The following is a 25095-nucleotide window of genomic DNA, read 5'->3' as shown; positions in this document are numbered from 1 at the left end:
GTTAGAAATAGCAGCCATGTTGTGTCTTGGAAAATAAGTTCTCCAGAAAACACCTCTCTGAGCTAGGCAATGTGTGTTTCTTTCTGTGGTTGGCAGAAATAAGCCCAAATACAGATTCTGATGCTTAGGAGGAAGAATGTGGTAGAAACATAACAGACTTGCAAAGTTTATCTTGTAGCATGATTTACACTTCCTCACAAGCATGCTTCCTCTGACCTTAGCCTCTCAGAATGCGGGGATGATAAAGGGATGCCTCATCAGCAAAGGCGTTCCACTTCATGGGCAAGAGAGAAGAAAGAATAGGAAGCCCAGGAAAGCACAGAGTGGTAGAGAGCATCCTCCTGGCTGCCAGGATGTTTGTGTCCTCTGAGGTCAGAAACATCCTTAATCTCAAGTGCCAGCAGCTGGGAGTCCCTGGGGTCCGAGCTGCATTTCCTCTGAGAAGGAAACATGGAATCAGTGATCCAAGAGATAACAAGAGCAGGGAACAGAATTCCAGGCAGAAAGAGGAGCTGGCACGAAGGCCTTGAGAGGAAATATTAGGATATTTGAGTCTTAAACTGAAAATGTGTGATGAAAGGAATGTAAGCTATTATTGCCATCTGTCCAAAATTATCACAGGCCCCAATTAGGCAGGGGCACCATTGCCCGGTACAACCTGTTCCCACGAGTATATCCTAGAGAAAGAGAGTGGCCTGGGTACACTTGGTAGGAGAACATGGATCGTTGGTTTATGTCCTGGTCTCCAGTGCGATCCCAAAGGATGGGGTGAGGATGTATCAGGCTTCATGGAAGCAAAGGAAGCCCCAGGCAATTCCCATGTATTGCCAAGACCCTCACCACTGGAGGGCTTGTCAGGATAAGGGAGAGAAAGTCTCTGCAAGGTTCGTTACCATTAAAAAAAAAAAAGAGAGAGAGAGAAACGCAGCATTAATTTTGTAGGAAAAAATGTGAATTGCCATAAAGACCCATTTCCAGTTGCGTGATAAATATACTTTAGTTTATAATTTTAGGTTACATCAAGCCAAGCAAAACTGTACTCTTAGAAGCTTGTCACCTTGAAAGTCTATAGTCTTTTCCTTCTCACTTCTACCCTCCATGAACTTACTGCCTCACCCAGTTAGATTCCCAGCACCTACTCATTTTCACTAACTCCCCCAATCACATCTAGAAAGGTTCTGCTATTAGTCATTTATGTGTAGCTTAATTTGTTTTAATTAACATCATTATACCATATATGAAAGTTATTCATGCTAATGTGTGACTTCCACTAGGCATTTTCATTTTTAAGCTTTTTATCTCTAATTAGGGAATAGGAGGATTTACCTCTCCAGGAAGTTTATGATATTATCAGGCAAGATGCAGACATTTGAGAGGAGCAGAGAAGGCTCCTAAAATCACCTTAGTCCCAACCAGCTGGCAGGGCCACTCAAGGTTCCCTTCTCCCTTGGCTGGCATAAATCAGTCTAATCCTGATAGTAGTTTCTGGGAACAAATGAGGGCCCTGGCTTCGCTCAAGGCCTGGGAGCCTATTGCCTGTGCCCTGGATGTGCTCTCACGTGGGCCACGCCCTCCAACTTCACACCCACACATACCCATGATGATTCTGTCCGTATTTGACAAACCGTAATGTGCTTGTCTCTCCTTGACTATATCAGCCTCTGACATAATAGTAATGTTTCTAACATAGGCATGTATAGTAGACTGGATAATCTTTAAAAGAAATATTTAAATGTGAGCCAGTCCATGGCTTTTTTACAGTGCCATCATGAAAGAGACAGAAAGGGATTCAAATCCCATCTCTGACCCTTAATAGCTAAGTAGCCTTGGGCAAGTCATAATTTGCCTCTGTCTCCTACTCTGCAAAATGGAAAACCAATCTGATCAGGTTGCTGTAGGAGTAAGAGCTTCAATCACAGCACCTCATGCAGAGAGGGCACCCAGCCGCATTAGCCAGGAATGTTCATTATGACTACTATGTGCCAGGCATGGTTTAAGGCTCTGGATGTACAGCAGGAGCCACACGGATGTGACATCCAGTCTCCTGGAGCTCTCACCTTCATGCAGGAGGCATAAATTAACCAAATAAACACCACCGTGAATATAACTACAAATTAGAGTACATGCTCTGAAGGAAAAATAGTACTTGCTATGAGAGAAACTAACAAGAGAGCAGTTTTTGATTTTTGGTCCAAGAAGGCCTGTCTGAGAGTGTCACTGAAGGTGAGACACCCAAGCGGGAGCCAGCCAAGTGATGAGTTTGGGGAGCAGCACACCAGTAGAGGGAAGAGCAGGGGCAGAGGTGCCGAGGAAGGAAAGGGCATGGTGGGCATGAAGAAGAGGCCATTCTAGAAGAAATGCAGCAAGCCAAAGAGAGTGAAGAGGCGAGGTTGGAGAACAGCCGAGGACCAGATCCCAAGGGCCTCATGACCCACATGCACAGAATTTCAAAGGTGAAAGTTGATACACAGTTGTCATAATAGCTGCTTAGCAGGAGCTTTATAAAACTTTCTGCATTAAGTGTTAAATGCCCTGAACAAATCAGGGGAGATTATTATTGAGACAAGGCCGTTTGATTTTTGCCTAAAGAGCACCCCTGGTGGCCTTCCACAATGCTATTTTCAGACAGTGGTAGAAAGAGTACGCAGGTTTTCACCAGGGTGTTGACGTGGGAATGCTGGGAAAGGGAAGAAGCAGGAGGCAGCTCGGGAATGAGCATCCCAGACTCGAGGTTTTTGCAGTCATCGCAGTCCACGCCTGAGCCTTCGAACGCTGGTAAATAGATGATCAGTAATTTTGCAGCACTGGGCACCTTGAGAGCGGAGCTCTTGCTGCCTTGCCTGGGTAGAAAACTGGTGTGGTCCCGCCCAAGTCTGATTCTCTTCTCCCCAATGTCCCCACAGGTATGCCATTCTGACCAAAGCCACCTGGCCTTCTTGGCAGGGAGACGAGAAGCAAGGCGTCCTGCACCTGCTGCAGTCGGTCAACATGGACAGCGACCAGTTCCAGCTGGGGAGGAGTAAAGTGTTCATCAAAGCCCCCGAGTCTGTGAGTGCTTGGCTGGCTCTCCACTCTTTTCCCTCCCGCGGGGCCCCCGCCAGCCCTGCTCCACCCCTCAGCTGGCTTCTTTTTCTCATTCTTCGCTTTATGCCATCAATGTTGTCTGCTCAAAGAAGGCTTCCCTCCCTTCCCGGTCTAAGCGGGTCCTTCCCTAAACACCTGCTCTCCACAGCCCATCACCGCCCAGTTCATTTCCTGCAGAGCACTGAGCAGGTAGAAAAAGGGGCATCAGAGAGTGGCTCCTTCCTTGGTGACTGTCTCGCTTCTCTCTAGCTGCTACACCCCTTGAGGGCAGGGACTCTTTGTTCCATATGTCTTTACATACCCAAAGCCTCACACAGAAAATGCTCAATAGTTACTTAGTCTCTAGGAGTGTCTAAGCTAAAGAGGGACTTCAGTGTCCTACCCATGGTTAGTTGACACCAAGCCAGTTATACACAGGCTCAGGATTCCTCCTGGAAGATGCAGCAGAGTGCCGGGTGGGAATTCCCAGGATTGTACCTAGAAGGCCATGGGGGAGCCTAGAAAGGACTGTGAGGGGGAAAATAGGTGGGAGGAGAAATCTCTGGTTTATAGAACATAATACTTACCAGTAAGGCATTCATCATACACATTTACAATTCACAAACAGTCTGCTACAGCTTCATTTAGAGACACTTATTTCTTTCCTGATGAGAGTGTGGTCAGTGAGCCCCATGAATGTCCACAGGAAGTTCTGTTCAGTTCTTCTGCCCAGTTTGCTCCAGGGCCGTGGATAAAGACATTCATTCCTTTTTAAGCTGGAGAAACTGCTGGAACCGAGGTTCAGCATCATCATTTCTCGAGGCTCCCTTAACCTTCACAAGACCCCGTTTCAAGAGTCAGTGATGAACTTGGCAGAAATCAGTCATCAGACCAAGGGGAAATCGTATGGGAACTCACAGTAAAAAGGGAAGCGTTTGACTTCAGGCAGATCCCAGTCTTGCCATTAGTTTTCTTCTCCTCTAAGGGCCACTGTTCTGCCTGCCTCGTAGGATCAGCCCGAGACTCAGAAATGATAATGGCTATAACTGAATGGCTTTGTGAGACATCAAGATTATTAAATAAATAAGCGGCACACAGAGATGGAACCCATTTTTGACACATATGTGGTAGCATTTTTCTACTTTGAGTTATTTGTAGCTTCACAAGAATTTTCATTTCCAAATATAAAGTGAAAATGTTGTGTCATTCGCCATTAAGCAACCCACAGAACAGTTCCTGTTCTTTCTAAAATGGGATGGAGTGATTTATCGGTACAATGCAGAACTCCTTGTTTCATACCCGCTGTTACTTTTCAACTTGTGAGATTTTCATATATAATTAAAACAGCCTCAATATTTGTAATACTTTTTTTTCTGATTCAGTTGCGTTGGAGGGGCTTATATTCAAAATCAAGATTTATTTTTGGCTGTCCTTTTCCTTGCCTTACACTCAATTGTGTTATTACCATTATTTGACTCTCCTTTCCCCCATCTTTGACACATGCACTCACACATGCACACCATCACCTCCGCTCTCTCCCCTGCCCCAAACGCATACATCCCCATCTAGCCCTGACAGCAAATACTTTCACAAAAGTTGGTTTTTAAAATCTGGCTGGGCACAGTGGCTCATGCCTGTAATCTCAACACTTTGGGAGGCTGAGTTGGGAAGATGACTTGAGGCCAGGAGTTCAAGACTGGGCAAGTCAGACCTCATCGCTACAAAAAAATTTAAAATTAGCTGGGTGTGGTGGTACACGCCTGTTGTCCTAGCTACTCAGGAGGCTGAGGTTGGAGGATCACTTGAGCCCAGGAGTTCAAGGTTACAGTGAGCTATGATTGTACCACTGCAGTCCAGCCTGGGCAACAGATCGAGAAAGACCCTTTCTCTTTAAAAAAAAAAAAAAAAAGAAAAGGAAAAAGAAAACCTACCATGTGGTTTTACCTTAATAGTAAATGTGCTGAATATACAAAATTACCTATTTGCTTTAAGAACCCACATCATAGCCACGCACGGTGGCTCACGCCTGTAATCCCAGCACTTTGGGAGGCTGAGGCCGGCAGATCACGAGGTCAGGAGATCAAGACCATCCTGGCTAACACGGTGAAACCCCGTCTCTACTAAAAATACAAAAAAAATTAGCCGGGCGTGGTGGCGGGCGCCCGTAGTCCCAGCTACTCGGGAGGCTGAGGCAGGAGAATGGCGTGAACCCGGGAGGCAGAGCTTGCAGTGGGCCGAGATTGCACCACTGCACTCCAGCCTGGGTAACAGAGCAAGACTCTGCCTCGGAAAAAAAAAAAAAAAAAAAAAAAAAACCCCCATCAGACACCATAGGGTTTGTTTTCGTTTTGTGTTACATGTATCCATGTCTTTGGCTTTTCTCATTTAAGGTTGTTTCGTGTGTTTTTCTGTTGTCGTTGTTTGGTTTGGTTTGGTTTTTATTCTCTCCTCATCTGTGTTATCAAGGTTTTTTCTTGAACCTCCCTAATTTCTAACCTCCTGGGCTTTTAAAAAGAAATCTAAAATCCAGCGAATCTTTGAGATAGTCTCTAGGAAGTTGGGAATTGTTTGCCTCTTCATCCTTTCTCTGAGTCACAAGTGTATTTTCTGTGATACGCCCAAAATAGTTCTGGGAAAGAAGAAGGAAACAAGACTTACTCAGAAACCCAATACACAAGATAAGAAATATCAATGGATATTCTTACAACAGGCAACTGCAGGGCTCAGATTTTAAACATTCTGTCCAGTTGCTAATCCATGCATTCCACTTGGGGTTTAGAAATCTGTCCTTATGCCTATTGTTTACGGCACTGAAGCCTGGGGAATTACGTGGCCCCTCCCCTGGTGTTTGGAGTTTGGGATGTTGTTTCTGCACAGATGGAGCTGTGAGAAGGAGAGAAGTTGAGTGGCAGGAGAGGATAGGTCTGGCTCCCAAGCATGCACCCAGATAAACAGAGACAACAAATGAAGCCCAGCTGCCTTCAAACCACACTGGCTTGTTTACTTCTGGAACATTTTTGCAGTGACTGTTCATCATCTTTACTTTGGATTTTTATTGGTTGATTTTATTTTTTTCCTAGAGAGTCATGTAAGCCACTCTCAGGGTAGATGAGAAGGTTTCCTACCATTTTACAAGTGGATCACATGCAGATTTACAGAGAAAGCTTTGCATGTCTAAATGAGGAGGAGCCTGGCAGAGCCTGAAAGACCTAGGTTCACTTTCTAGCCCCACCCATTCTTAGTTCCAATGTTCTCATCTGTAAAATGGAGATGACAGAGTATGCGGCTCATGTGGCTGTAGAGGCGTTGAATGAAACTGTGTGGAAATCATCTAGGGTGACTTCTGCCCCATAGTGGGCACTCAGCTCACTATAGCTGTTTGCTTCACCTTCATCATTCCAAAGCCTGGTTGAGGCGCAGCTGTCAGCATTCATTGGTAAAATGGCCCGACTCTCAAGACCTGCTAGAGGCTGATGTGGCCCCTAAACAGCCCCAGCCCTTCTGGGCAAATCCAAGTCCTCATTAGCACACCTCACGTCCAGCTCCAGTCACTGTGGTTATTATCCTCTGCTCCGCTGCTCCTTGGTGAATCCTGAGATTGGTGAATCCTGAGACAGGAAGTCTATATTTTCTTGGAACTGAAAGTAGGGCAGCCCTCCTTCCACAGCAGCACAAGCCCAGCTCCTGCAGAAACTGGAAAATTCTGTTTAGAGGCTGCATGCCGAAATGCTGCACCGAACAACAGCAACAGCCTCCACCCACTCACTTGATCTGGCTTCCTAATAATATACTCTGGATCAAGGTGGGGAATAAGTAGAGAAGCATTGAATCGCTCATTTGATTCTCACAGGGACTGTAGCAAGGCAGGGCAAGGTCCAACTGAATACACTCAGATTCTCCTATTTCCCATTGTTTTCCACTAAAAGAAAAAAAGGTATAGGTCATTTTATAGTGAGAATAAACAACATGCCACAGTAAGCGTTTCACATATTTGTTCATGAATCAGAGAAGCTGCTTCCCGTGCGTGTCATTGTCTAAACTGAGTGTCCCTGGAATAACAAGAAAAGTGTTGTTCAGGGATTGGGGCTTGGGGCTTGGCTCACATTTGTCTTCCTTCCATTCACAGCTATTTCTTTTAGAAGAGATGAGAGAGAGAAAGTATGATGGATATGCTCGAGTGATACAGAAATCATGGAGGAAATTCGTGGCCCGGAAGAAATACGTTCAAATGAGAGAAGAAGGTATTTTAGCAATTTTGTTTCATTCATTTTAACAAATCTGAAGAGTAAATTGGAGCTTAAATGAAGTTCTAAGTTCCATTTTATTTTGCATGTAATGTCACGCTAAAAATATTGCATCGTTTAGAGTTTCTTTGTATATTTCCACAGTATTTTCCTCCCTTTTCTGACTGACTTATCCTTCTTCCATCTTTACCCTCTTGGGAATTGTAGCCTCAGACCTCTTATTGAACAAGAAGGAGAGAAGGAGAAACAGTATTAACAGGAACTTTATAGGGGATTATATTGGGATGGAAGAGCACCCAGAACTCCAGCAGTTTGTGGGAAAGAGGGAGAAGATTGATTTTGCAGACACAGTCACCAAGTATGACAGGAGGTTCAAGGTACGTGCTAACTGCCCGCCTCTGAGATCACCAAACAGATTCCTTGTTTTTTTTTTTAATAACTGGTTATTTTGCTTTTGTTGTTACCAAAGCAGAATGTGTTCGTTGTAGAAAAATTTAGAGAAAATACAGATAAACCAAAAGAAAAACAGGCACCTATGCCCAGAAACAATCACAGTTAACATGCTGTGTATATCCGTATCTTTCAGAATGTTTTTATGAAAACATACATTTGCATATTCAGTTTTACAAAAAATGAGATACGTATTACATGCTGTTTTATGTCCTGAAGTGGTTGTTTGTTTGTTTGTTTGTTTTTTAAATAATGCCAGGGAGAATTTTCGATAGTAATACAGATGGCAGTGTAAGTTATTTTACATGGCTGCGTAGTATTCCATTTGACAGATGCCTTATCATTTTTAACCAATTTCTCATGAATCAATTTTTAGTGAGTTTGTTTTTTTTACTATCATAATTTCAATGAGCATCTTTTCACTCATCTTTGTGTATCTGTCTCCTAATATTTTTAGAAGAAATTGATAGGAGTGAAATTGTTGAATCAAAGATTCAGAATATCAAGTAATATTGCAGAGTATCCTCATCCATTTTCCCAGAGTGGCTGATAAGTAAGGCTTTTCTAGCCACAGGAGGAACTGTTGATTTTTTCCCCTCCTACTTTAGATACCTTTTGATAAAGTCTTGGTCCTAATAGAAAAATCTGAAGCTTCAGAACCTCATGGACCCATTAAGAGCTTTTGGTTTTTTGCCAGGGGCAGGAAGGTCAAGAAAAAAATTTAATGAAATAAACAATGGAAGCATGATGTTGTTTTGCTAAAACCAAACCATTCCTTGCAACCTGTGCATGGCACCAGCTGCTGTGACGGCAGCTCTGGATGCACACAGGGGTGCTTAGCTCTCGCAGTGGTACTCATTATAAAGTGGTTACCCACAGATTCCCGAGTAGATTTATATTAGATTATTGAGAATTATCATTCAAATGACAATATATCAGTGTTTTAAAAAGAAAATTTTATGAACTCCCAAGAAAATGTATGAAGACACTGCCCCCTGTTTAGAAACATGCTATACAGCATCCTTGGTAAGTTCACCACAGGTGTTGGTGACTTTCCCTTTACACCTGCTGTCCTGATATATCAGGCGACTCCATATGAGTTTGCCAGTTTTTAAGTCAAAAAGAGTCAAATGTCATCATTTTTTACATGTCATCCTAATAATCATGAACAATGCCCTCTTTCACTGTCATGGGGCCCGGTCATGTGATGAATGGAATGGCCATCTCATTGGTAGTGAAGATTGACTGTCCAAGGCAGCTTCCCACTGTCCTGGTAACAGCGGTCTGCCATGTGAATCATTGTCATCACATTGACCATGTCTGTCCACCCATTTCTGAGAAGGAGTCTTGCTCTGTCACCCAGGCTGGAGTGCAATGGCGCAATCTCGGCTCACTGCAACCTCCACCTCCCAGGTTAAAGCGATTCTCCTGCCTCAGCCTCCCAAGTAGCTGGGATTACAGGCACCCACCACCACACCCAGCTTATTTTTGTATTTTCAGTAGAGATGGGGTTTCACCATGTTGGTCAGGCTGGTCTCAAACTCCTGACCTCAGGTGATTCACCCACGTCGGCCTCCCAAAGTACTGGGATTACAGGTATGAGCCACCATGCCTGGCCTGTCCAGCTTCTTAAAGCTCCTCTCCTTACAGGGTGTAAAGCGAGACCTGCTTCTTACCCCAAAGTGCTTGTACTTAATTGGACGAGAAAAAGTCAAACAGGGCCCAGACAAGGGCCTGGTGAAAGAAGTCCTGAAGCGGAAAATTGAGATAGAACGGATCTTGTCTGTGTCCCTCAGGTGAGTGGTGGAGGCGCAGAGGCAGGATTGCCCCTTCTCGCCTCAGCATCATGGTCTGCTGTTCCAAACAGCCGGGAGGAAGACCGGGCTGGGCTCCCCAGCTGTCAAAATCATGATCAAGAGAATGGAATTTCCCTTCGTCCCAAAGGGAAGACTCCCTAGTCTCAGCGAGTCTTGATATGTCAGGAAGAAGGTACCAAGAAAAGGTGGCCTCCAGACAGCTCCTCTAATCAAGGGGGACCCAGCTCTATTGTAACCGTAACATGTTAGAAATGAACCCGGTATATGGAACACCTCAGAGAATAATTTCTCTTGTTGCAGTGGAGCCAAGGATTCAGAGCCCTGTCCCCCAGTCCACCTCTCCCAGGTTGGAGGCCTCACCCATTTCCCTGAGCAGAGGGTCCTGAAAGGGAAGTTTCTTTGGGACTTCCTTAGGGAGTGCAAGTTGGTCTCCATTCTCTGTAGCTCTGGAGTCATCGCGAGATGCTCTCTTCGCTCCAGTTCTCAGGCAGTGGGGAGTGGTGTTTGCTTCCATAAGGCCTCAGGAAGGGCCCTTGCTCTTCCCGGCAGCACCTTGGCTTCCTCTCGGCAGAAGGGCTCCTCTGCCGGCTGTCAGCATCTCCTCCATCAGTGGGACCTAGGCTAGGAGTTCTTAGCATAGGAGGGCTTCCCATGCTAAGAAGTCCTCCCATGCCAAGAACTCCCAGAGTAGGAGTCCTCCCATGCTAAGTCCTCCCGAAGTCCTCACATGGTAAGAACTCCTAGACTAAGTTCCACTGACACAGGAAATTCTCGCAATCCATGAAGACTAAGAATGGAAGAAAGTCCTCTGTGAGCCCCATAGCTTCCTCCAAGAATCGTGTCCCTGGGCCTCTGAGGCTAACACTACTTTAGTCAGGAAAAGCTTTGGGCCTTTGCTTTAGAGATGTTCTGCTCTCACGTGAACATGGAATTGGGACGCCTGTCAAACTCTTACTCCACACAGAAGACAAAACTGCTGCGCTCAGGAAAAAGCAGGGGTTTTATGTACTCAGGCGTCGGATGGACGCTGGAAATCCTAGCACCAGTCTGATAATCCAAAACAGATTTCTAGTTGCATCCATTCTTGCCTGTGTCTCTGTGGTTTCTGATTCTGTTCCTAATTTCCCTGGATAAAGGGCCAGGCGGTGCAGTCCAGTTAAGTATTTAAAACATGCCAACTCAGGATGTGGTAAAGTTGCTAAGCAGATGAGTCCACAGTGTCCATTTTGCAGCCCCACCTCAGGTAGGTTTCAAGGCTATTGGTTTTTTTTTTTAAAAACAAAGCTCTAGGCACTGACTGATTTTCTGAAGGTCTTCCTGAACATTCAGCTCATTGGCTGGGTCCCAACCTGAGCGGGGCAGTGCCTGCTGGCCACACTCTTCCTGGCTAGCTGGGCCCTGAGGCTGCCGTGGAAACCCGACAGGAAGCTCCTTCTTTGTTTGTCATTGCATGGGGACCTGCCATGCCTGGACTAAGCCAGGTTGGCCACAACGTGCTTGGCAGGCACCGCAGGTGAAAGTCAAGGAACCACAGCTCTAGGGCATGTGTAGTCACTGTGCTGAGAGTGACTTGTTCTTTCTGTTATTGCCCAGGTCTGTCTTCAGTCCCTGAGACCCCTGGTGGAATGCTCATGACTGGGACCATAGATTATCCTAATTGAGCTACATTTGTGTGGTTCTTTTGTTTTGTTTTGTTTTGTTTAGACAGAGTCTCGCTCTGTCACCCAGGCTGGAGTGCAGTGGCATGATCTCAGCTCACTGCAACTTCTGCCTCCCGGGTCCAAGTGATTCTCCTGCCTCAGGCTCCCGAGTAGCTGGGATTACAGGCCTGCGCCACCACCCCTGGCTAATGTTTATATTTTTAGTAGAGACAAGGTTTCACCATGTTGGCCAGGCTCGTCTTGAACTCCCGACTTCAAGTAATCCACTAATCTCGGCCTCCCAAAGTGCTGGGATTAGAGGCATGAGCCACTGTGCCTGGCCTTGAGCTACACTTATATCAAGCACTTTGACACTTACTATCTTATTGATAAGTCCTTGAGGGGGTTGTCAACCAGGGACTGTAGGGACTGTTCACACTCAAATTCCTTCCTTTTATTGTTTTTTGTTTGTTTGTTGTCTTACAGCCTCAGGGGATATAATCTCTCATGGTAGCACCAGCTTCTTTGTCTTCTTCCTCTTCAGTATTCATCATCTGGAAGGTTCTTTTCTTGTGGTCTTTCCTTTTTAAAGGCTGTAGTAAAATGAGGTACTTAGCCTAAAAGTTTTTCTGACTCTAAGGAAAAAAAAAGAAAGTGTGAGTCATTTGAACTTGTGATGTCTGCGTATTGCAGTCACTGAACCTCACACTTGCCAAGATGAATAATAGTGTCCCCTCATTTCTTTATACTTGAGTTAGGCCAGTAATCAGAACCAAGTTAGGAAAGCAACCAGAGGGTGATGTGTGTGCAGAATCGAACCCAGAGTGGAAATTAATTCTGGTACCAGACTACTGAACATGCATGTGTGTTCTCAAAATACTTTAGTACTGGCATAGAGAAAGATTTTAACAGTTGTCTTGTACTTCAGGAAAAAAGCTGCAACAGCTGTATGTGTTTTTAAGAATTTCTGAGAATGACCTGTTGACTCTTGGCTGGAATGATGTCAACATATGGCCTCCTAGTTAAGATTTATCAAAGCATCCCATAAGCATGATCTTAGCCCATCTCTAGCTCTTACAACTAATGTCAGTGCACAGTGGGCCTACAGCTCCCTATTCAAACCAACCAACCATTCAGTAACAGTTACGAGACAACAAAGGAAATGTGAGCATGACTAAATATTTGGTATGAAGAATTTATTGTTTATTTCTGTAGGTGTGATCATGTTTTTGTGGTTAATTTTATATAAAGAGACTTTATCTTTTAATGATATATACTGAAACACTTGAGGATGAAATAAAGGCTGAGCGCAGTGACCCACGCCTGTAATCCCAGCACTTTGGGAGACCAAGGCAGGAGGCTCACTTGACCCCAGGAGGTTTGAGACCCACCTGGGCAACATAGTAAGACCCCATCTCTACAAAAAATGTAAAAATTAGCCAGGAGTGGTGGTACGTGCCCGTGGTCCCAGCTACTCAGGAAGCTGAGGTGGGAGGATTGCTTGGGCCCAACAGGTCAAGGCTGCAATGAGTCATGATCATACCACTGCACTCCAGCCTGGGCAACAGAGGGAGACCCTATCTCAAATAAAAATAATACCATAGTTTTTACTTTGGTTTAAAATAACCTGGAAGTTATTTTAAAGTGGAAGCAGGGAGAGTGAGGTTGTAGATAATTGTGATTATCTGTGGATTGGTGCTTGAAATCTGACATGTGGTGGTTCATTCTATACTACTTTTTATTTTTTTAAGACAGGGTCTCACTTTGCCACCCAGGCTGGAGTGCAATGGTGCAGTCTCGGCTCACTGCAGCCTTGACCTCCAGGTTCAAGCGATCCTCCCACCTCAGCCTCCTAAGTATCTGAGACTACAGGCAGGCACCCCGACTTCCAGCTAATTTTTGTATTTTTTGTAGAGACAGGGTTTCCCCATGTTACCCAGGCTGGTCTCCAACTCCTGGGCTCACGGGATCTACCCACCTCAGCCTCCCAAAGTGCTAGGATTACAGGCATGAGCCACTGCGCCCGGCCCTACTCTCCTACTTGTTTACAATTTAGAATTTTCCATAATAAAATGTTATTCTAATCCTCCAGTAGACATAAAATTTTTAGAAGTCTTTATCTTTTCTAAACATACAGATATATGTCTAGTTGAATTATGGTTAAAATTTTTTTTGAAGTTTTCTTTTACAAGAAAAAATAGGATCACAACAGGTAGAAATAGGACCAATAGCTCCAAGAGGTATTAAAACTATAGTTTGTCAAAGGGACTCCAGGATAATTTGATCAGGAAAAATCCTTATTTAAATAAAAATTAGGCTGGGTGTGGTGGCTCACACCTGTAATCCCAGTACTTTGGGAGGCCAAGGGGGGCCTGGGAGGTGGAGGGTGTAGTGAGCCGAGATCACACCACTGCACTCCAGCCTGGGCAACAGAGCGAGACTCCGTCTCAAAAAAATAAATAAAAATTAGAGTGAAACACTGACACTTGCATTTCTGGCTTCATTGGAGACTTGGGAAGAATGTCAGGAGGTAACACACCAATACATGGAGTTGAGACACAGGATTTCGGAGGGTATGGTGGCTGCTGGCAGAAGGCCATGCCTGAGTTTTTGAAGGATACTCCCAGAGTTGCTTCTTGTTCAAGTACTGGCCTGGCCCCACTCTTATTTGAAAAACTCAATTGCAGGAAGGGTGACCACAGGTGTAATGACCCATGTTCTTGGCTTTGCTATTGTAAGTGTTGAGTTCGGTGCCATGGAAGCTCTTATTTGGGGCTCTCTGATGAGGCTTCTCATTTTTCTTCTCATTCTGGTAGCTGATCACCAGAAGGATGAGACCAAAAGTTGTGTGGCTATCTATCTGGGTTAATAGATTTCCCAGTACTTATCTCCAATTGGAAAAACAACCCGTAAGACGGTGCTTTAGACAGAGGCTCCAGCTCCCTGGTCACAGCATTCTTGCCCAGAATGTTTCCTTGCCTGAATCCCCTAAACTTTCTGGCAATAAAAACAGCCCACTTCGCTGCCTGTCCTGCTGACCTGAAGCATTACTGGCATCTTGACTTGTCAACATCATGGGATTGAGCACCTACCTGGTGCTGAGCCCTGGTATTCGAAAGTGGATGAGGCACAGTCACTGCCTCAGGAAGCTCCTCTCATTCTGGAAGGGGGAGCAGACAGCTGAGTAAACATATGCCTTACTACAAGTGTTCCCAGCATGGTTTAAAGGATACTCCTGGGACACAAAAGAGGAGAGTGGGTCTTTGCACCTGTGGGTCAGGTGAAGCTTCTTTGAGCCGGACACATCACTGCTGAGGCTTGCACCTGCGTCCGGGCTTGCTCAGAGAAGTTAAGAAGGTTCTGAAACTGGTGCCACTGGTTTCTCTGAGTGGTAGAATTCTGGGCAAGGTTTATTTTCTTCTTGATTCGCCTCCGTATCTTCCAGTTTACTAAAAGCAGCATGTATTTCATAATCAGGAAAGACTTTCATAAAAGCTTAAATAAAGGCAGGGCTATCCTTGGAAATTGCCTTTTCAGCTTTAAAAAAAAAAAAAAAAACTCCTTCAGGACTTTCCTTGGTGTTTTGTAACTAACATTTCTGTGAAAAGATATATTGGTTAAGAGAGTAAAACAAGATTTTCTAGTGTTGTCAGCAATACAACAGTAAGGCGCAAAGACGGAGGAATAAAAAAACAAGGGCAGATCCAAACCAGAGACTAGAAAGAGGTCTTTCAACACAGCTTACAGCGTCAAACATCTGTAAGGAATTGCAGCATAGGAATAAGTCAGGGGTGAAGTCCAAAGATAAGTCTGACTTTTTAGAATAAACACAAAAGCTTTGTTTTCAGGTCCAGGAGCATGGGCTAAGGAGAGCAGAGTGAGCTGAGACCCTGGCCTGGGTGAAGGTGGTCTGCCTAGCCCCAATGCCTGGATCACTGAAGGGAGGGGATTTTGGAGTTGATGGTTAAAGTCAAAGTGTCCAAACACATCTCTTCTCATTTCTAGATTCATGCTGATAATTGACCTTGAAGTTTTGGCCCGCTTGCTTTTTTCATTATAATAGTAATGAAACTCCTAATAAATCTAAGCACATTAAACCACTCAAGGTGACTTGTGTTGGGCTCGTTTAGCCCTGTTGAATAATCACCATCCTGCCACAGTTCAGCCAGGCCACCAGGCATGACCAGACATGCCAAAGAAAGCTTTGAGCAAACAACCAAAACAGGAAGGAGTTTCATTCCTCACCCCAAAGGCCAAAAAGTAGAGCTTCTTGTTTTACTCTGGTCTGTTGCATGCACTCTACCTAATGCAGGCGGGTTCTTACACCTGGGCTAGGGTGCTAGGAGGCTTAGACTTTATTAATTCAAAATGACTTGGAAGAGCTCTTTTGAGCAGCTTTTCATAAGTGCTTTTTTTTTTTTTTTTTTTTTTTTTGAGACGGAGTCTTGCTCTGTCGCCCAGGCTGGAGTGCAGTGGCGCGATCTCGGCTCACTGCAACCTCCGCCTCCTGGGTTCACGCCATTCTCCTGCCTCAGCCTCTCCGAGTAGCTGGGACTACAGGCGCCCGCCACCACGCCCGGCTAATTTTTTTTTTTGTATTTTTGGTAGAGACGGGGTTTCACCGTGGTCTCGATCTCCTGACCTCATGATCCGCCCGCCTCGGCCTCCCAAAGTGCTGGGATTACAAGCGTGAGCCACCGCGCCCGGCCTTCATAAGTGCTTTTTGGGGTTTTAGATTGCTGGCTGTACCTTTAAAGGGAAGGAGGACGTGTTTGTTCCCAGGCACTGTAGAACTGGCATGTTGGCCCCGAATTGCCTTTGCATGCGCTGTTCAGTGACGGAGATGAAAACCGTCTGTTGTTTAAACCACTGGTTGTTAGTTTATCCTTGATCCCAACTATCACAGGAGTGGGCAAGAAGCATGGCTATGATGTGTGGATGTCTGAAAACAAACATCTGAGGTAATGATACTGACCAAGTGCTCCACCCAGATGGCCACTATTTGTCCAAAACACACGTAAAGTATTCTGACTTCACATCCAAGGGAAACTCTTTGGCTGCTCTTCAGTAAGCTGGCCATGAAAGGACCAAGCTCCTTTCCCCTGACGCTGGCCTCTTGCTTCCAGTGAACTCCATTCACCGCCCCACCCCACCCCCATGGTTTGCACATGCTGCCATTCTACACCTTCCTATCCAATTGTCCTGTGGTTCCTTCGACCTCTTTTTCTCCTGTGGATTACCAAGCCCCTTTCCTGTAGGAAGACTGAAAGTGGGTAATTTGTGAACAGTAAGAATTTAATTTTTACAGTTCTAGAGACCAGGAAGTCCAAGGTCAAGGTGCAGGCAGATCTGGTGTCTGGTGAAGGCCCACTCTCTTCTTTATAGATGGCACCTCTTGTTGTGTCCTCACATGGGAGAATGACAGTAAGGGCAAACCACTCCGTCATACCTCTTCTGTAAGGTCACTAATCCAATTCATGAGGACCACTTCCTTGTAACTTAATCACCTCCATAAGGCCACAATTCTTAATACTAGCACATTGGTGAATAAGTTTCAACATCAGACCGAGGCAGAGGCTGTGGCTACAGCTACTGGCTCCATCAGCTCCGGGTCACTAGCTCCCTGTCTCAGTCCAGAGAGAAGGTTCCTGACAAGCCTGGGATAGTCCCCCAAGATTCTCTGCCCAAGGGAGCCCTGTGATTCCAAGAAGGGCCCAACCCCTACCTTGACCAGTGAATGGGGCTGAACAGGGATACCACAGGAGTTTCCTTCTAAATGGGTCAGATTTTACATGGAAGAAGGATCCTGGGTCTCGAAGATTCTCTACAGCTCAGTCCTCTGTGTGATCCCCTTGCCTCATCATCTGGCTTTGTCACAGCCACAGTAATCCCATTGGTGCAGCGACACCAGGTGCTCTGAGAGCAGAGCAGAGCAGAGCTCCTGAGCAACGCTGCAGGGCTCTGGGTATACAAAGAACCATGCCTGTGGCACTTGGAGAGACTAAAATGTTACCATGGTCAATTCACTGAAGCAGGTTTGCCTAATTTGTTTCTAATGCCTGGGAAAATGCTTACAATCCCTACTGAAATCCCATTCTTCAAAGTGTTGTCTTCCGTATTTGGCAGTGGTACTTGGAGATACTCGTAAACTTATTTATTATAGCCTTTGGGGTGGTGGCGCCATTCACCTGAGTGATAAATCTAACAGGGAATGCAAATTCTCAATTACATACATGTTGTCACTTTCTACCAAGCCTAGCCAGGCCTGAAGATGGAACTTTGTCTCATCAACCTCCCCTGACCACCAAGCGTTTCCTTGGAGCTGGGTCTGCCTCAGCGTCTCTCTGCCATCACCCTGTAGCTTCTAACACCTGCTCCCCTCCAGGCATAAATTTCTCCACAATCCCACCCTGTCCAAACATGCAGTTCCCGCAAAGGTGTGTTCTTGTCTGACAAAATTCATTAGCTTGAAGGTGATGATTTTTGCTTGTTTGCTGTTTGTCCATCTGGCCTTCACATCTCTGAACTTGGACGTGTCTGTACATTCTAGTAGCTCCTGGCCTGCAGTGTCCACAGAGCACTGTTTTCCAGAAGGTTCTTAATAAGTACCTTGAAGTCCAGGACATTGGCTTCCCTCTTGGTAACCGAGCTTATGATTCTTCAAGTTCAAATTTACTACAATAGCTACAACCATATCATAAATTATACTAACTTGGAACTTAAATGTAGAGTTATCCCTTTTCAGCTGCATTCTATTCATAACTTTCTGGATTTTTATGGATCTTAAAAACACAAGTTGGATTTGAAAATAGATTTTTTTTTAATATGGGCTAAATTGTCCTTAAGTTCCTGATTTTAAAAATCATATGGAAAAAGTACTTTGATTATGCTTTTTTTGGGCTATAAACTTTCTTTGAAAGCAGATTTTAGCAATCTCATTATGTTGTTGGTTTTGTTTGAAAGATTATTACTTATAGAAAGAAAGACTGTAAAATCTTAGCACTATCTTACAGGATTTTTAAAATGGAAGAAAAAAAAAAACCAATAGAGTAAAGAGAAGCACAGCTTTCACCAAGTGTGTTTGTCCAATCTCTTTACAGTACTATGCAGGATGACATTTTTATTCTCCATGAGCAAGAGTATGACAGTTTGCTTGAATCTGTCTTCAAAACTGAATTCCTAAGCCTCTTAGCAAAGCGTTACGAGGAAAAAACCCAGAAGCAACTACCTCTGAAATTCAGCAATACGTAAGTCCGGATCTGGGACCCAAACTTCTGCGTGTAGCTAAAAAGGGGTCTTGATCGCACCCCTGGGATTCAGGATGGGGCTGGAGGAGGCCTGCGAGGAGGAGAGTGGGGTCTGGCTGGCCCCAGTGGAACCTTAGAGACTGCAGAAGACAGTCTGGATAGTAGTCACAGACTTTGAAAAGGTTACTTTTGCATTTCTGTGAAATAATGACTTCATAGACTAGTGTATTTTATCGTTTAGACAAAAATCACCTAAATGAGGCAGACAAAGGCAGATTTTTGTATATCACCCAAAAAAAAGGGTTTTTAATTTAGCAGAGCAGACAGGAGTAGAATCAGGCTGGAAGCAGATGAAAGTGACAGAGGTGGGGGCTTAAATTCCCCAAACCAATGCATAATAAAACCTATTTATTGGTAGGGCCTCTGGGGGCTTGAGGACTACAGGTGGCCAATGTGTTGTGTAGATGGTTCACCTTTCTTTCTTTCTTTCTTTTTTCTTTTCCTTTTTTTTTTTTTTCGAGATAGCGTCTCGTTCTGTTGCCCAGGCTGGAGTACAGTGGTGCTCACTGCAACCTCTGCCTCCCTGGTTCAAGCAATTCTCCTGCCTCAGCCTCCTGAGTAGCTAGGATTACAAGTGCTCACCACCACACCCAGCTAATTTTTTTTTGTTTTTAGTAGATATGGGGTTTCACCATGTTGGCCAGGCTGGTCTTGAACTCCTAACCTCAAGTGATCCACCTGCCTCGGCCTCCCAAAGTGCTGGGATCACAGGCTTGAGCCACCATGCCCGGCCTCACCTTCATTTCTTTTGGCAACATGATCTAATGGACCAGGTACTGGCATACTGTTGACCCTCTAATCTCATATTTGCTGAGTAAGAGTTATTTAGCTAGTCTGGGCAATATAGTAAGACCACATCTCTACAAAAAGTAAAAAATAAAAAAAAAAATTAGCCGAGTATGGTGGTGCATGCCTGTAGTCCCAGCTACTCAGGAGGCTGAGGTGGGAGGATACTTGAACCCAGGAGGAAGAGGTTGCAGTGAGCTGAGACCGCACGACTGCACGCCAGCCTGGGCAACAGAGCAAGACCCTGTCTAAAACACAGAAAGAAAGTTATTTAGATTTTCTTTTTAAATTTCCCCATCTATAAAATGGGAGTATCCTCCATCTTTTCCCAGCTACAAGAATAAGGCCAAGACAAAGCCTTAATATCATGATGAGGGAAACTTATAATAGGCAGCTATTTAAAATTATGATTTTTCCTTCTTATGATATGAGAAAATAGAAGTTAAAAGCAGAATAAGGATTGCATAATGCAGGCATATATGCAACATGGAAGCATTAAAACTGGCTGGGGAGTTTGGGAATTGCAGGTAAATCCTGCCTTCTATTTGGATTTTGGTTGCTAGTGTGTGTCTTTTTCCATCCCTGGGTGGGATGTGATGGTGCAAGAATAGTATGGGACTAAACAAAGCCAGGTTCTATGCTAGAGTCTTCAAGCTGGCCTGTGTCTGGCATCTCTCAGTCCTCCACAAGCACAGAATCAGGGACAACAGCCAGAAGCACAATGACAGCACAGTGGTATGACCTGGAAATTGTCTCTTTCCTCTGTCCCCTCAGCAGGCACCCCTGAGACCACCTGACAGAGTGGCATTGGCATATTAGCAAGGTGTACCTCCCTCACCACCTGGTGTCTCACAGTACGGGGCCCCAGATGCTCCTCTTTCTGGCTCATTGTCATGCAGCGATAGTGCCACCCCATGGATGCGGTGCGCATCCTCAGGGCCCTGCTCCTGGTGTAGATTGTCCGTTCTTGCCTCACGTTTATGCTTTTCCAGCAGCAGAACTCCATGGCGGGATCTCTGAGCACCGTTTTCTCACTGTGTCCTTCGACCTGTTAACCCCATTGTGCTTTTTGCAGGCTTGAACTGAAGTTGAAAAAGGAGAACTGGGGTCCCTGGAGTGCGGGGGGCTCCCGGCAAGTGCAGTTCCACCAAGGCTTTGGAGACCTGGCTGTCCTCAAGCCCAGTAACAAAGTGCTGCAGGTCAGCATCGGACCTGGACTGCCCAAGAACTCCCGTAAGTGCTCCACGGGCCCTGCAGGCAGAACTGCCGCCGCTCCCCCGAGTCTCCTGAGCAAATGCTGCACACATGTGCACAGATGTGGGGGCTGAGAATCAGTACACCTTCTGCTTCCTGGGGCTCAGGCTTTCTTCAGAATGGAACATTTCAAACTAAAGCAACAGCAAGGAAAATGAGCAGGTTAAAAGTTTCTGAGGGACTTGGTACTTATGTATCAGTACACCTGGCATTACAATATTCTGGTTAAAACAAATCAAAATTGGTTAGCTTCAAATTTCCCCTCCCTTTTCAGTCAGATCTTGTCCACTATACCAACATCATCCTCTATGCCACCTTTAAAGAAATTGACTGGGACAGGCGCGGTGGCTCACACCTATAATCCCAGCACCTTGGGAGGCCAAGGCCGGACGATCGCTTGAACCCAAGAGTTCTAGACAAGCCTGAGTAACATGGCAAAACCCTGTCTCCGCACACAAAAATAAAAATATAAAACTTAGCCAGGCATGGTGGTGCATGCCTGTAGTCCCAGCCACTCGGGAGGCTGAGGTGGGAGGATGGCTTGAGCCTGGGAGGTCAAGGGTGCAGTAAATCACGATCTTTGTTGGGGTGCCACTGCACCCCAGCCTAGGTGACAGAGCAAGACCCCGTCTCATTAAAAAAAAGAAGACGAAAAAGAAATAAAACACCATACACACACATACACACACATGCACTACCTCAAACCCCAGTCTAACTCCTTCCCTGGCCTTTTTCTATTTATAATTGATATTTATAAACATATCTATAGTACACAGCATAGAATAATCATATATGCTATGCATGCATATACTGTGATATTGTTCTAAAATTTAGCCTGTGTGTGATCACACACATGAAGATGCCATATATACAATAACTGTTTCTAGGCCAGGCACGGTGGCTCGTGCCTATAATCCCTGTACTTTGGGAGGCCGAGGCAGGTAGACTACCTGAGGTCAGGAGTTTGAGACCAGCCTGACCAACACCCCGTCTCTACTAAATACAAAAAACTAGCCAGGCGTTGTGGCGTATGCCTGTAGTCCCAGCTACTTGGGAGGCTGAGGCAGGAGAATTGCTTGAACCCAGGAGGCAGAGGTTGCAGTGAGCTGAGATCGCGCCATTGCACTCCAGCCTGGGCAACAAGAGCAAAACTCCATCTCAAAAATTAATTAATTAATTAAATAGCCGTTTCTCAAATCTGTCTGCAGAGGTGCACCTTAACATGTTTTCTAACATATTAATACAATATCAATAAATGCCATCATATCTTTATATATGTAGAGCCACTCAGAAAATGTTGATGTATGTCTGTGTATCCGTTAGTACTTGCAGAAAACAGACAGCAACTTTTGGAGGGATTTCTGAAGCGATTTTTCAGTAAAAAGATGTGGACAGGGTTTAGGGAACAAAGTAGGGACCCAGGGAAAGGGAGTGGCAGGAAATCATTATTACCCGCAAACCTGAAGCAGCAGAGGGAGGAACGAGGTGAACTGAAGGCTTCAGGCAGGAAAGAGGCACATGAAGTCCCCCACCTCCCTCCTGACACTCCAGTCTCCTGCCAGTGCCTTCTGTTGGCCTGGCCTATAGGCCTCACCCCACTGGAAGGCAGAGGCCTGGCTGTACACAGGACTCAGACCCCAGGGCACAGAGCCGGGCAAAGAAAGGCTGCAAATAACCAGCAGGCTATGTTTGTGCAGCAGGCCCCAGAGTGGAAATTGCCCAATAAGTGTTGGATTCTATCTTATTTGGGGTGGGGAGAGTGGCCTGGGTACTGGGAGGGAAGCCCCCAGCAGGCCACATTGGGTTTGCCCCGATCCCACGTGGTTGGTTCTCCCAGGCCCTAGAGCTGCAGCTCCTTTGCTGTGTCTGCACTGTGCACCTTGTCACCTCCTACCCTTCTCTATTCTTCAGCTCTTCTCTTTATAAGAAATTCCCTCTGCACCCCTCTTCCAGCTGGTTTAATCCTACCTTCCTTCCTGTTCCATTCTAGACCCTATTTATTGTTTTTCTTCCCCACATAGATGTCTCTGCAGAGATCTCCTCTGGCTCCTCTGGCCCTGCTGTCCAGCCCTGACTGTGACCCACAGTGTGTTCCTTTGGCCCCAGCTTGTTCCTAATTCCTTCATGTCTGTGTCAAGGGTACAAGTCTGCTTCTACTCCTTGTGGTCTCTGTGTTTAGTTCAAGGACCGTAGAACACACACTCTTGTGTGCAAGGCGCTTGACGTAGGCAGGCATGCAGTCAGTGCCGGAACAGGCTTCATGCCAACCCCACTGATCCGTAGCATTAGTGAACCTGCTCAGCCACTTCGCATTTAGAACATGAATGCAAATATTAAAATGTTCCCTCTGTCTCTCTTAAAAGTCTGCAAAAATAGAAACACCTTTGTAAGATGATCGAATGATCATCTTTAAAAACTACTGTCTCTAACATTTCAAAACTGTACCTCTATAAACCTATCCTCCAGCCCCTCCCACCCAATAGCTACCATTACATACTTCCCTCAACTGCTCCTTCTCCACTGCAACTGTTCTCCTGCAGATCCACCTGAGAACTGGAATCTAAGCTTCTCAAAAATTTTCCATATGCAAAGAACCATGAGGATCCATAAAACCAACCAGTAGCACTGATTTTAACTTTGTCTTGTTTATTTCAGGTCCTACCAGAAGGAACACTACCCAAAATACAGGTTATTCCAGTGGGACTCAAAATGCCAACTACCCAGTGAGAGCTGCCCCTCCTCCCCCAGGTAAGCCAGCTATGTACCGTAGTCTGGGACCACTAAATCTGGACCCATAACTTATAAAATATGTTTGGGAAGAAACCCATTAGCAAATCAATGCACACATATTAACCAGGCATGGACCATTTCAGTGCCAGATGTACAACACAGCAGCCCTACTTGAGACCTCAAAATTCAGAAAAATAGGAGTCAGTGAGACTGAACTGCGGCTGAGTTCGCAATCTGGATTTCATTACCTCGAAATATTACTCCCTTAGGAAAGGCTTCTGACAGAGAGAAAGGAGTTCCTTGTCCGTGACAACCAGACTGTTGTCAGCTTTTAAGACACAGGATGCTGCTTTATGGAAATAGGGGTTTACAGGTCTAACCCCACCACCACTACCCAGCTCCGGCCAAATACCACTACAGTAGCCCCCCCTTATCCTTGGGGGATGCATTCCAAGACCCCCAGTGGGGGCTTGAAAATGCAGTTATTACCAAAACCTATCTATACTTTTCCAGTTTAAGTTTTCCACAAAACCAGCAGAAATTTTTTTCTTTCTTCACAATGTTACAGATAGAAGATTCATTGTTACTGAATTTACTTAAAGGAAGCGCTTTCACTTAAAGGAAGCGCTTAATGGCTTCTCTGTGGCATATCCAAATTGCCAGCTTCCTGGGGCCATTATGAATAACTAGATGGCTGCTTAGTGACTGATGACGGGGTAGCGCACACAGCATGGATAGGCTGGGCAAAGGGATGATTCGTGTCCTGGCAGGACAGAGTGAGATGGCACACAACTTAAGCCTTAGGAATTGTTCATTTCTGGAACTTTCATTTAATATTTCCAGGCTACAGTTGACCATGGGTAACTGAAACAGTGGAAAGCAAAATCATGGATAAGGAGGGGAGGGGGCTACTGTTTTGTAAGTTATAGCAGCTTAATGACTGAATAGAAGAAATTTGTTTTCTATTTTCTGAGATTAGGATTCAGGAGGCCTTGTTCAAAAAAATAAAGCAATATCTGAGAGTATTACAAAATTGTTATAAAATTTATGCTTATATTTCATATTTATCTCTTCTTTTTTTGGGATGGGGTCTCAGTTGCCCAACTGGAGTGCAGTGGCACGATCATGGCTCACTGCAGCCTCAGCCTCCCTGGATCAAGCGCTCCTCCCACCTCAGCCCCTTGAGTAGCTGGGACTACAGGCACGTACCACCACACCTGGCTCATTTTTTTTTTTTTACTCTTTGTAGACATGGAGTCTCACTGTGTTGCCCAGGCTGGTCTTGAACTCCTAGGTTCAAGCAGTCCTCCCACCTTGGCCTCCCAAAGTGTTGGGATTAAAAGTGCGAGACACTGAACCTGGCCTCTCATTTTTAATAATAAAAATGTAAGTGACATACCCAGACACTCTAAACCTGAATCTAAGATTTTCTGTCTCTAAAAATCTGTGTAGTGTTTGCAGAACGCTTGCAAAAATACATAAAATCTTTTAATGTTTTTCCATCACTCACAAAATTCAGTTCATAAAAAACTGCTCCCAGAGTAGTTTGGTATTAAGCAGTTTAGGATTCTAAGTCTGATAGGGTCATTTTGAGACTGTATTTGATTCCAATCTTCCCAGCCAAGAGAATTCTATTTGTACCAATGTCCAAGATAAAGAGTAAAAAGCATTTCTTGAGGTTGGTCACGGTGGCTTATGCCTGTAATCCCAACATTTTGGGAGACCAAGGCAGGAGACTTGCTTGAGACCAGAAGTTTGAGCCCAGCCTGGGCAACATAGCAAAACCCCATCTCTACAAAAATGT

General features: G+C 45.1%; 1 protein-coding gene across 1 annotated transcript in view; it reads left to right on the top strand.

Annotated features, from left to right (window-relative positions):
- LOC116463534 (unconventional myosin-Ie) overlaps positions 1 to 25095 on the top strand; it is a 235729-nt gene that overhangs the window by 191051 nt on the left and 19583 nt on the right. The window contains exons 19-25 of the mRNA XM_032146671.2: positions 2904 to 3048; positions 7190 to 7304; positions 7515 to 7684; positions 9408 to 9553; positions 18315 to 18461; positions 20383 to 20540; positions 23217 to 23309. Coding sequence (XP_032002562.1) covers positions 2904 to 3048; positions 7190 to 7304; positions 7515 to 7684; positions 9408 to 9553; positions 18315 to 18461; positions 20383 to 20540; positions 23217 to 23309 — 974 coding nt within the window. The remainder of the gene's footprint in view (positions 1 to 2903; positions 3049 to 7189; positions 7305 to 7514; positions 7685 to 9407; positions 9554 to 18314; positions 18462 to 20382; positions 20541 to 23216; positions 23310 to 25095) is intronic.

The sequence above is a fragment of the Hylobates moloch genome, unplaced genomic scaffold, assembly GCF_009828535.3.
Source record: "Hylobates moloch isolate HMO894 unplaced genomic scaffold, HMol_V3 SCAFFOLD_40, whole genome shotgun sequence".
Classification (NCBI taxonomy): Eukaryota; Metazoa; Chordata; class Mammalia; order Primates; family Hylobatidae; genus Hylobates; species Hylobates moloch.
This window is presented reverse-complemented; position numbering and strand designations above follow the sequence as displayed.